This window comes from Cyprinodon variegatus, unplaced genomic scaffold (assembly GCF_000732505.1).
Source record: "Cyprinodon variegatus isolate N-32 unplaced genomic scaffold, C_variegatus-1.0 Scaffold110, whole genome shotgun sequence".
Lineage (NCBI taxonomy): Eukaryota > Metazoa > Chordata > Actinopteri > Cyprinodontiformes > Cyprinodontidae > Cyprinodon > Cyprinodon variegatus.
In genome coordinates, this window is record NW_015150563.1 from 1,165,599 (window position 1) to 1,175,807 (window position 10,209).

Here is a 10,209-nt window from a genome sequence, read left to right on the forward strand (position 1 = left end):
ATCCATCGTCCGACCACTGATGGTTCCAGAACCATCCATCGTCTGACCACTGATGGTTCCAGAACCATCCATCGTCTGACCACTGATGGTTCCAGAACCATCCATCGTCTGACCACAGAGAGCAGATGGACTCCTTGCAGACCCACAAACATGGCATTTAAAGCCATACGTTCTAATGGCCTAGTCAAAGTTTAGACCTAAATCCTGCTGAATATTTACATTTTAATTACTTGAAAGGAAAAATTGGCCATAATTTCCATCACCAGATGTTTCCTTTATAGACATGAAGCTTTAGCCTCAAATTCAAAAAAATATTAAAACATGAGTTGCTTAGTGTTAATTTATCTAATAAAACTGATCTTTGGTAAAGTTTATAGGTGTTATGTGACTGGATTGAATAATCTGAAAAAAACCATTCATCTCTGGCTAAGTTAGAGGCAGCTGAAACCTTTATCTGATCTTTGAGCGTCATGTTGCCTCCATCACTCAATCAGGTCACTCGTTAAACATCAGGAAACTACCTAAGACTCTGAATAATAAACCAAACACGTCCATAAAAAGCAGCTGTTAAAAAAACTGGGAAAGTTCTTCATGTAGAATTTTCTCAGTGCCTTTAAGGTTTATCAACCTCCTCCTCAGAACCTTGAGTTTCTATCCTTCTGTAAAAAAAGAGCAATAAATTGGCTCGGATTGACTGACTGGGCTGGTCGTCCAGGGCCACACATTTCTTAAATCCGCCCCTGCCCGTAGACAGCGGAAGATAGGCACCAGCACCCTTTGCAACACCAGCAGGGATAAGTGTGACAGAAACTGGATGGATAGATTCTAAGATTATTCTGAAAACAAATATTTTGTTTTATTATAGTTTAATCAAAACCTCTAGATTGATTTTATTAATTTCTTTTTGTCAAAGTTTTGTCAAAGAGGTGACCTAATTTGTTAGCCTGAATTTTACCTGAACACCGACTCTGTTTCATCGGCATCGACAGAGCGTTTTCACAGAGGCACGTGCCCCATTGTGGATCTGCTTTCCTGGGGCACTTATTTTTTTTAATTATTTAATTTTCCGCTTTTACAGCTCCACCCTCACAGCGGGGGGAGAGGAGAACTCTCCAAAATAAGCCAGTCACAACTAATCGAAAGCTTCACAAAAATGAAGCTGAGACCATTGGCGGCTGGCCAATGGAGGGCGCTAGGGCGCCGACCCACACCCAATGACTGATTTAGACATACAAACATTTTCTTTTTTATAATTTAATTTTAAATTAAAATGTAAAATATTTCGAAATATATCTCATATCATATCTCTACATATTTTTTAGATGATAAAGAAGATAAATATTTAATCTTTAATGATGAGTAAAGCATCATTCAATTTTCCGTCAGATTGATGACGTATTTCTGCCCTGGCGCGCAAAAATCTTTCCTAATTGAATCTCGTTAAAAGTTGTCCATGTGCAGCCGCTGCTCTGCAATACAAAGGTATAGGAGAGCTTAGGGCGCAGATCTGGTGGCAGCTGACAGGAAGTGCGTTTGCTCACCACCTCCCGCCACAGCGCAGGTTTTACGGGTGATTGACAGGTCGAGTCGCGGGGGATGGAGGAGCATTTGAAAGAGAGAGAGGGAGAGAAATGGCACAAGAAACCTCTTTTTCTAAGCCCTGGTTTAACTCCAAGGCTAAGCTAACTGCATGCAGCGAGGCTAAGGCTTTATCCTGCTTTCCCTGCCTCCTTTTTCAAAGGTCAGGATCTGACCCAGCATGGATAAAGACAGCTAGGACTGATTTAAAGCAGTGCATAGAAAAGGCAAAGAAGAATGAACAATTTTGGATTCACCTGGAAAAAAATAGAACATAGTCTACTTTTTCTAGATGTTTGTTAATCTGCATAGTTGCTCATAAATAAACACATTGTCAAAAAAAATAGTTTTTATACATTAAAAACTGACCAATAACCTCTCGATTATTAAACAGCTCCATTTTTTTTAGGTTTGTGAGACAATATTGGACCATGCAAAACACAGATTTTACTTCACAAAGCCCCAGAAGGGCAAGCTTTATGGACAACATGTAAAGCTGTTCATGAAATTATGTTTGTTTTGATGTTTTTTGTTGTTGGCATTCATATAAATATACTGGTGTGATAACTTAGTGTATGTTTGACTGGATTTTGGTATACGTCTATTTAGAATTTATAGCCCCCCCTGGAGAAAAACTCCACCAGCCGCCACTGGCCGAGACGCTACCGTTTACTGTTAAAAAAATGAACATCCACCTCTCCCATCTTTCTGGCCATGATATACACACACCTCATAGGATAATCACCATCACACCATCATAGGATAGGCCAGAATAGAAATGATAAACACAGACATGTATGTATGTAGTAGGGATGGAACGGTTTATGAAAAGGCGGCGGTACTGCGACCAAAGCCAACCACCAGTAGTAAACAAGAAGAAGAAGCCAAGCAGCTTAGCAGAAAAAAATCAATTGTTGTGGAGAATTGTGTGGGTATGGCGAGTGGGAAAGAACAGGATTTGGAAGACGCGCCAGCAGCACTTTATAGGTCTGCTGTATGGGACCACTTTGCATTTAGAGTTACCTACGATGACGGCGGGAAGAAAGTTGTGGATTAAAGTGCAACAGTGTGCAAGCATTGTGCAACATGTTTTGTTTATGGTAACAGCAACACGACCATAATAGATTTTCCAAACAATCAACATATACCGAACCGAAAACCGTGACCACGAAACCGTGAACCGAACCGAACCGTGGATTTTGTGAGCCATTCCACACCTAGTATGTAGAGGTGTTTTTTTGTTTTTCCTTTTAGTTGCCCATTTCAAGTTTTCAGTTTTCCAGTTCATGTTTGCTGATAGATTTTTAATAAAGATAAATTGTGCATTCATCAGTAGTGGATTAGAGATATACAGTTATGTTCACAAGTGGGCCAATTCAATCCAGTTTTGTTCAGGTAGATATTTAATGATGCAGAAAATAACAATCTGATTGTACAATTCATTTATGACGCTTTATAATAACAAATAAGTGCTATAAAATATTTGCTTGCATAGTTGCATTAATTAGCTGTGCCCATGCTTTATTAAAATAAATAATTGCCCAAAAATAGTTTTGCTCGCGCGCCTTGCATGCTCGCATTTTTTTGGGTGCCCTACTGTGCCCCTGTATAGTATTGGGTCAGCTGACGCCCCTGCTCTGTTCAGTCATTGATAGGAGAAAATCTGCTCTATTAGGGGAGAAGTGAAGCTAATGGGAGCAAAAAAAAAAAAAGCCAATTTCTGTATTTTCTGTTTCTCTGGACTCCAAACAGATGCTGTGAAATGTTAACTTGAAAACAGATTTCAGAGCAGAAACTAGTGCTTGCAGTGAGGAAAAGATGACGTCCCTTTAGGTGTCCATCATCAGAAATGAGTGGATGACGGCGTGGCGGGAACCTTCGCTTCCATGGAGTCAATTTATTTCTGATAATGGACGAATCCGAGGGCTTTATCCTCCTTATACCATCGTAACTTAGAAATATTAAATCGGTTATTGAAAGGTTCGGATTTCCTTTTATCACTGAAATCATAAGTTTTTCACCAGAAGCTCAGTGGAATTTTTAATATCTCTCTATATGATATAGATTGTTGCCAAGGTAACGGCTCCGGCATCAAAGCTGCAATTTAAAGTCATGTTAAGTGACACAAAGTATCAGACTAGAACTTTTCATAGATTACTTTTTTATTGGACACCCTGCAGCCAATCAGAATCAAGGATTTACCCAAACCATAAAGACCTGATCAACAGCTAATTCCCCTGAACTCTGATCAAGAACCACACGGCATTCTGGGAGATGTAGGCCGAGTAAAAGTATTCAGCCTCAGCCAATAATAGTGAAGCTCAGCTAGGGTGGTAGGGCGGACATACTTTAAAAGGTTAAAGGATGTTTTAAAGGGATTAGTGTTAAACTTTTAACCCTTTATAGGGCAGTTTAGCGTTTTTGTTCACTAGCATACCCCTTACAAATAGAGCATTTCTTATAGAAGCACTTTTGTTATTTTTCTTAATATATTCAGGCAAGTTGGAGTTTCTTGTTATTACATTGACATTAATTTATGCCATCAAATATCCATATTTTTTGAATGTTACAAAGGTAATAAGGTCTTGTCCTGGATTCCAATAATTCACCAAGTGTCCTATAAAGGGTTAATCCAGGGTTTTTTCTCCTGCTCCTGTTTTCAAAAAGGTAAATAAAAAAATAAAACAAAATCTGTTTATGGACGGATCTGGAAGGCCCAGCAGAAACGCCAGCTGCTACGGTCTGACACATTTAGTTACTCCAGAGAAGATTAATTTCTGTTTGACATCCCAGCATCCCCTGCTGTCCTGTGTCCTAATGCTGAGCTCCAGAGCCGGGGTCCTGCTCCTGCTCAGCAGGTCAGCAGGTTCTGCACAGGCCTGGTAAGAAACTGTTCATCTGACTCAGGAGCAGAGCGGTCAAAATATTCATGTTTATTACCCCAGTAGACGTATAAATCCGGCTGGTTTAATAACACTTTTATAGAAGTTAGAGGATCAACTTCAGCTTCCTACTCCAATGTAAAAGTACCATTTTTAAAATTGATTAAAGGATAAAAGTAACTAACTACACTGCACTACCCTATTAAAGGTGCATTTTTCTACAATTCTGGGTGATAACTTCCTGCATTCAGACCGCACGCTGCAGCAGCAGCTAAAACGTGCGTGCTGCTTCATTTTTGATACTTGTATAAAGTATCTGAAGCATCTTTGCATCTCTAGCTGCGCGGTGGAAAAGTGGGTCTGATGTGCGTTGGGCGGAGCTACCCTATCCTTTTCTTTGCCTGGAACAATAGCAGCTATATTTGCTGTGATGATCAGTGGGTAAAAAGTAGTTTGAACAGACCATGTTTTCAGGAGGACTTTCTCACTTCAAAATAGATTCAGTCAGTTCATCCAGATTACCATCCTGCCTTCAAAGATTATTTCTCTGTGGGAGCCGCTCAGACCCCCCACATAGCAGCGGTCACTGGGAATCCCCAGCAGCAGCTGCCTCAGGCCTGCTCGCCTCTTGGGGGTTTTCCCCTACTGTTGGTGGCAGCTGGAAGTAGATGTTAGCGTTTTTCAGGTATGTGCTACAAACTGCAGGCACCAGGATAATAAAAGCAAACATATTCTGCCGGCAGGTTTCTACATTTGAAGTTAATTTAGGCGTTAATAAACTGTTTCAGAGGAGTGATCACAGCGCTCTGCATCAGCAGTGCTGTGTCTGACTCCCTGCCAGCTACCAGATCAGCTTCTCTCATTGATTGATGTGGCGAATCCAGCAGCAAAAATAAAATGTTTCCAACTCCAGCAGCTGCTGTTTCCGAAGCGCAACACGCGCCTCACATGCTGAGAAGCTCATGAGGCGCTGCTTCTGCTGCTCTAGACATGCTGCAGGACTTTTTGCTGCTGCATGATGCGTGTCAACCATTGACTTCTGCTGCTTGCCGTCTGAACGCAGCAGACTTAATTTTCTTAGTTTTACTCTGCCGTTTTACTGTCATTACACTGTCACTAGAAGAGAGCAATGAAATTCAGTCTCTGCATTCAACCCATCCCCTTGGGGAGCAGTGGACAGCCATTGTGCAGCGCCCGGGAGCAGCATTGGGTTAAGGTTCTTGCAGACCTCCAACCCCACTGTGGGGCTTAAACTCAGAACCCAAGCGCTACGCCCCAACCACTAGCCCACCACCCCCCAGAGCAGGCATTAGCATGAAGGGTCTTGCTTAAGGACTAACACTGGCAGCTGACATACAAACCCAGGCTTCCTGTTTGCAGAACAGGTGACTTACCAATTAAGCTAGGCGGCCGCTAGACTAATTTATAAAACAATAACATTTTTTTACTTTTTTTATTTTAATTTTTAAAGTAAATTTGTAACTAATTTTATCAAATTTCATCCTAAAAAACTATTTTTGTATGTGGTGAGCAACAAGTTGGGGCAGCACCGAGTCCAGCCACAAAAAAATGAATAGTCTGGATGAAACTAATTATTTTGACGGTTTTTATTGCTTTTAGATACAAACAGGCCATAATGAAAAGGAGCTGAAATGAAACAAAACTAACGAGTCTATTTTTAAAATGTAAGGAGTAGAAGGAAAAAGTTGTCTAGAAAATAATTACTTCAGTAAAGTATAGATAGCCTACATTTTTACTTCAGTACAGTAATGAAGTATTTGTACTTAGTTACTTGACGCCTCTGACTCAGGAGGATCTAACCCAAGCGGGACCCTGACCTTCATGGCTGCAGCCGACCCCCTCTGGTCTTGGAGTTGTTGGGTCTTGAACACGGAGCGGAGCGGCCGGGAGACACGGAGTGGCTCATTATTAGAAAGACGAGCACCTTCTCAATCAGTAAAACACACTCATCGAGGTGAGCCCCATGGAAACACACACACACACACCCCAACAAAAACCAACACACACCCTGAGCCCTGACAGATGGAACATGCTCCTCCATATTCTGTCCTCATAAAACAGGACTGTGGCCTCCAATATCAATTACCCTCTCACTCTGGGTAGGGGGGGGGCAGAGGAAGAAGAACCAGGAAGAGGGGGTTTAATTCTAATTAGATTTTCTGGTCTATTTGGCTGCTGCTTGAAGAAGACAAGAGCTCATTTCACAGCCCTCAAAGCAGAGTGAGGAGGTGCATAATGAAGGGGGAGGAAGAGGAGAGCGGCAGCGGGCTGAGATCCTTCTTTAGCACAACGCTAAACATGCTGCATATGTAAATAAATGGCAGAGACGGATCTGCTGGTCCGCAGAGCGTCTGCAGGAAGCAAACTGCTGCTGCTGAGCTGGCCTCAGACAGGTTCTCCTCTTCCTCTATGGAGACACGTCATCACAGCTGCTTCACTGGCTCAGCTGATCAGGATCTGAGCAGAACCAAGAATTCACTTTATGCTTTAACTGTTAAACTGAACATTTCTGCCCCTGAATCAGAACTTCCACAAAAAACTTCTCCATCCTTTCAGCTTTTTGTAGGTTTTCTCTGATCATCAATTTTTAAATAATTTAATTTAGCTGTCAAACTACATTTAGGTGTAGCCCAGGAATCCTGAATGGACTCAAGGTCAGAGTTCTTCATGCAGCCTAAGCTTAGCAGGTCAAACACCCCATTTTTGATTTTATGGGAAATACAAAAGGATATTAGTTTTCTGTGGAGGTTTACAGACAAAATGAGCCCAGTAATGTCAGGATTGGAGGCGTGTTGGATGACAGAAGACTGAATTATTAGTTATTGGCGTTTGTAGAGGATGGTTGGCTTAGAATTCAGTTTTCTTAGGTACAACATGTTGAGTTTAGTTTAGAAATAAGCTTGATGTTTGATGGGGAAAGAAATGTGACGTAAAAACGACCCGGGGCCAGCGGGGGAAGCTCATTTTTTATTTCTGGAGCTATTTAGTTTAGTTGATTTCTACTAGCTTAGAGAGGGCTTTTAAACTGATTTAAGATTATTATTGTTGTTAATAAATTCTTGTTTTGAAGGGAAGTTGTTCATTTATTCCATATGTGTGCAGAGATAACTGGTCGATCTGAGCTTGAATCTCATATGTTATCCTAAAACACCTGTTCACAGGAAAGCACAGGACAGTCTGAAGGATATGTGATTAAATATTAAATCAGACTAAAGCTGCACAACAGGAGCAGACGTGAAATTATTTATGCATGAAGCTCAGATTGTGCAGGAGCGCGACAATGACGCCTGGATGCTAACTTCTGATAGTTGCTGTAAATAACTGTGCAGTCATTAACTTCTAGGAACATACTCAGCTGCCTGCTGCAGATGGCGGGCCCGGAGTAAAGCTTCGTCTCTCTCCTCATTGGCCAGCAGTAGACGTGACATCAGAGCCTGATCTCTGTCCTTCTGTGCTGCCAGCAACTCCTCCAACACCGCTGCAGAAACAATGAGATGGGGGGGGTCAAAATCTGTGGTTTTAGAAAAATAAATCTCATAAAGGTTTCACTTTGATAAAGGGGGGATTTAGTTAAAACAAGGGGAACCAGAATCCCTGAAGCTGACCGGCCAATCAGTGCAGACCTTATTGCTGCAGTGTGTCTCTGTTTCAGCAGTAATAACACAGAAATGACCACAGCTCATGTGAGGCTGGGAGCCTAGAGACTCTGCTGGTTATTGAAGGGTTCTGTGTGGGCCCCGGCCATACAGTTCCCTGCTCATACAGCTGCTAACATCTGAAGCAGGGACACATCCCCAGCTTAGATGCTCTGGTTTAGCAATAAGAGCTCAGAGTTCAGCTCCATCATTATCATCATCACATCTCTCTAGGTTAGCTAGAGGATCTGGCCAACACCCAGGAACTGGTTTTGGAGAGAAAAATCCAACTGCAATTGGACTGGGATGTCCTGCCAGGCTACCAGGAAGCCAGAGGAATCTAATCCAACCAGCTGTCTCCCATGACCTGGTCTCAATCTGTAGAAGGTCTATAGGGGTGGAACAGAAGGAGGGTTCCTCTGTGCAGAGCGGCTGGAGTCATGAAGGAAATGTCTGATGACACAGAAGCTCTAAAGCCTTAAGGGAATCCTCCTCGCCCTAACAGGTGAATCAGGATGTGAGACGATGGTCTGGAGGGGAGCTCCTCTGGTCTGAGCCCATCTCTGCACCCCCACAAACCACACTGCAAAGAATCATCCAAACTATGAATATTATCTTAAAATAAGTGTGTTATTAATTAAAGAAGGTAAATAATGTGATCTGCTAATGGAAGGACCATTTCTATTAAAATAAGATAATCTGATATTATACACTTGAAATAATTTAATGAGTTTTTCTTTACTTTAAATCATCTTACTGACAAAATGTCTTACTTACCAAAACAAGACAAAGACACAAATTTTAAGAAGAATCAACTTACTCATATTTAGATTTTTACAGTGAGTGTGCAGAGGATGATTAGCATGGCAAAGTATTTAGAGCTGCAGCAGCACAATGAGATAGTCGCTTCATAGAGAGCTGCAGGAAGATGAATGAGGCCAGGGCTGGCGGTCCTGATTTCAGACTACTGCATGCTCCCACCAATGTATCAAACCTTTACCTCAGGAACCAGACATGCTCAGATTAATCAGACATCATCTCTGCATGCTTAAAGAGCTCAGGACCCCTCAGGGCTAACATGAGGTCCTGGCCATGGTGGGGTACTGGCGAACAATGGGTCCTGGCTAACAGTGGGCTCCTGGCTAACAGTGGGCTCCTGGCCAACATGGGCTCCCGGCCAACAATGGGCTCCCAGCCAACAAGGGGTCCTGCCCAGAATGGATTCCTGGCTAACATGGGGTCCCGGCCAACATGGGGTCCCGGGCCAACATGGGGTTCTGGCTAAAATGTGCTCCTGGCCAACATGGGCTCCCGGCCAACATGAGGTTCTGGCTAAAACGTGCTCCTGGCCAACATGGACTCCTGGCCAACAAGGGGTTCTGGCTAAAATGGGGTTCTGGCCAACATGGGGTTCTGGCTAAAATGGGGTTCTGGCTAAAATGGGGTTCTGGCCAAAATGGGGTCCTGGCAAACATGACCTACTGGCAAACATGAGCTCCTGGCCAACATGAGTTCCTGGCTAACACGGAGTCCTGGCCAACATGTTGCCGTGGACAGGGTCTGAATGGATGCAGTGGTGGGAGTTAGTTGAAACATTGGGAGCTGAACGGTTCAGGAACATCTGAACTAATAATTATCCACATCCCCAAGGAAGAACTAGACCTTAGATGATCCAGTAGAACAGTCTAGACAAAACATGGAGTATTCCAGGTGGATCTTGGTGAGGAAGGGGAGTGTGACGTGAGCAAACCCCTCCCTCCTTACCTGTTGGTCTCTCCCAGTGTTTGGCTTCTCGATGCTGCTCGTTCAGCTCCTCATCCAACTCCCTCTTCAGCAGCTCCTTCTCCTTCTCTACCATCTGCTTTTGAAGCTGATGAACAGGTTGTGAGTTAGACACTGTGAGCTGAAGCTTAGCTTCTGATTAGGCAAAAAATGGCAGAAGGGGATGCTGCTTCCAGAGAGCAAGCAGCTGAGACTACTGGGTCTACAGGGTCTATAGGGCCTACTGGATCTACAGGGTCTACAAGGTCTACTGAGCCTACTGATTGTATTAGGTCTACAGGGTCCACAGGACCTATTGGGTCTTTTTGGTC

General features: G+C 43.0%; 1 protein-coding gene across 8 annotated transcripts in view; it reads right to left on the reverse strand.

The window, feature by feature from the left end:
* The window catches only part of mipol1 (mirror-image polydactyly 1), an 83,606-nt gene that overhangs the window by 42,855 nt on the left and 30,542 nt on the right, over nt 1-10,209 (reverse strand). For all 8 annotated transcript variants that reach the window (XM_015374880.1, XM_015374878.1, XM_015374877.1 and 5 more), the window contains 2 exons: nt 9,881-9,986; nt 7,833-7,959 (listed from right to left, as the gene is read on the reverse strand). In XM_015374880.1, the coding sequence (XP_015230366.1) occupies nt 7,833-7,959; nt 9,881-9,986 (233 nt within the window). The remainder of the gene's footprint in view (nt 1-7,832; nt 7,960-9,880; nt 9,987-10,209) is intronic.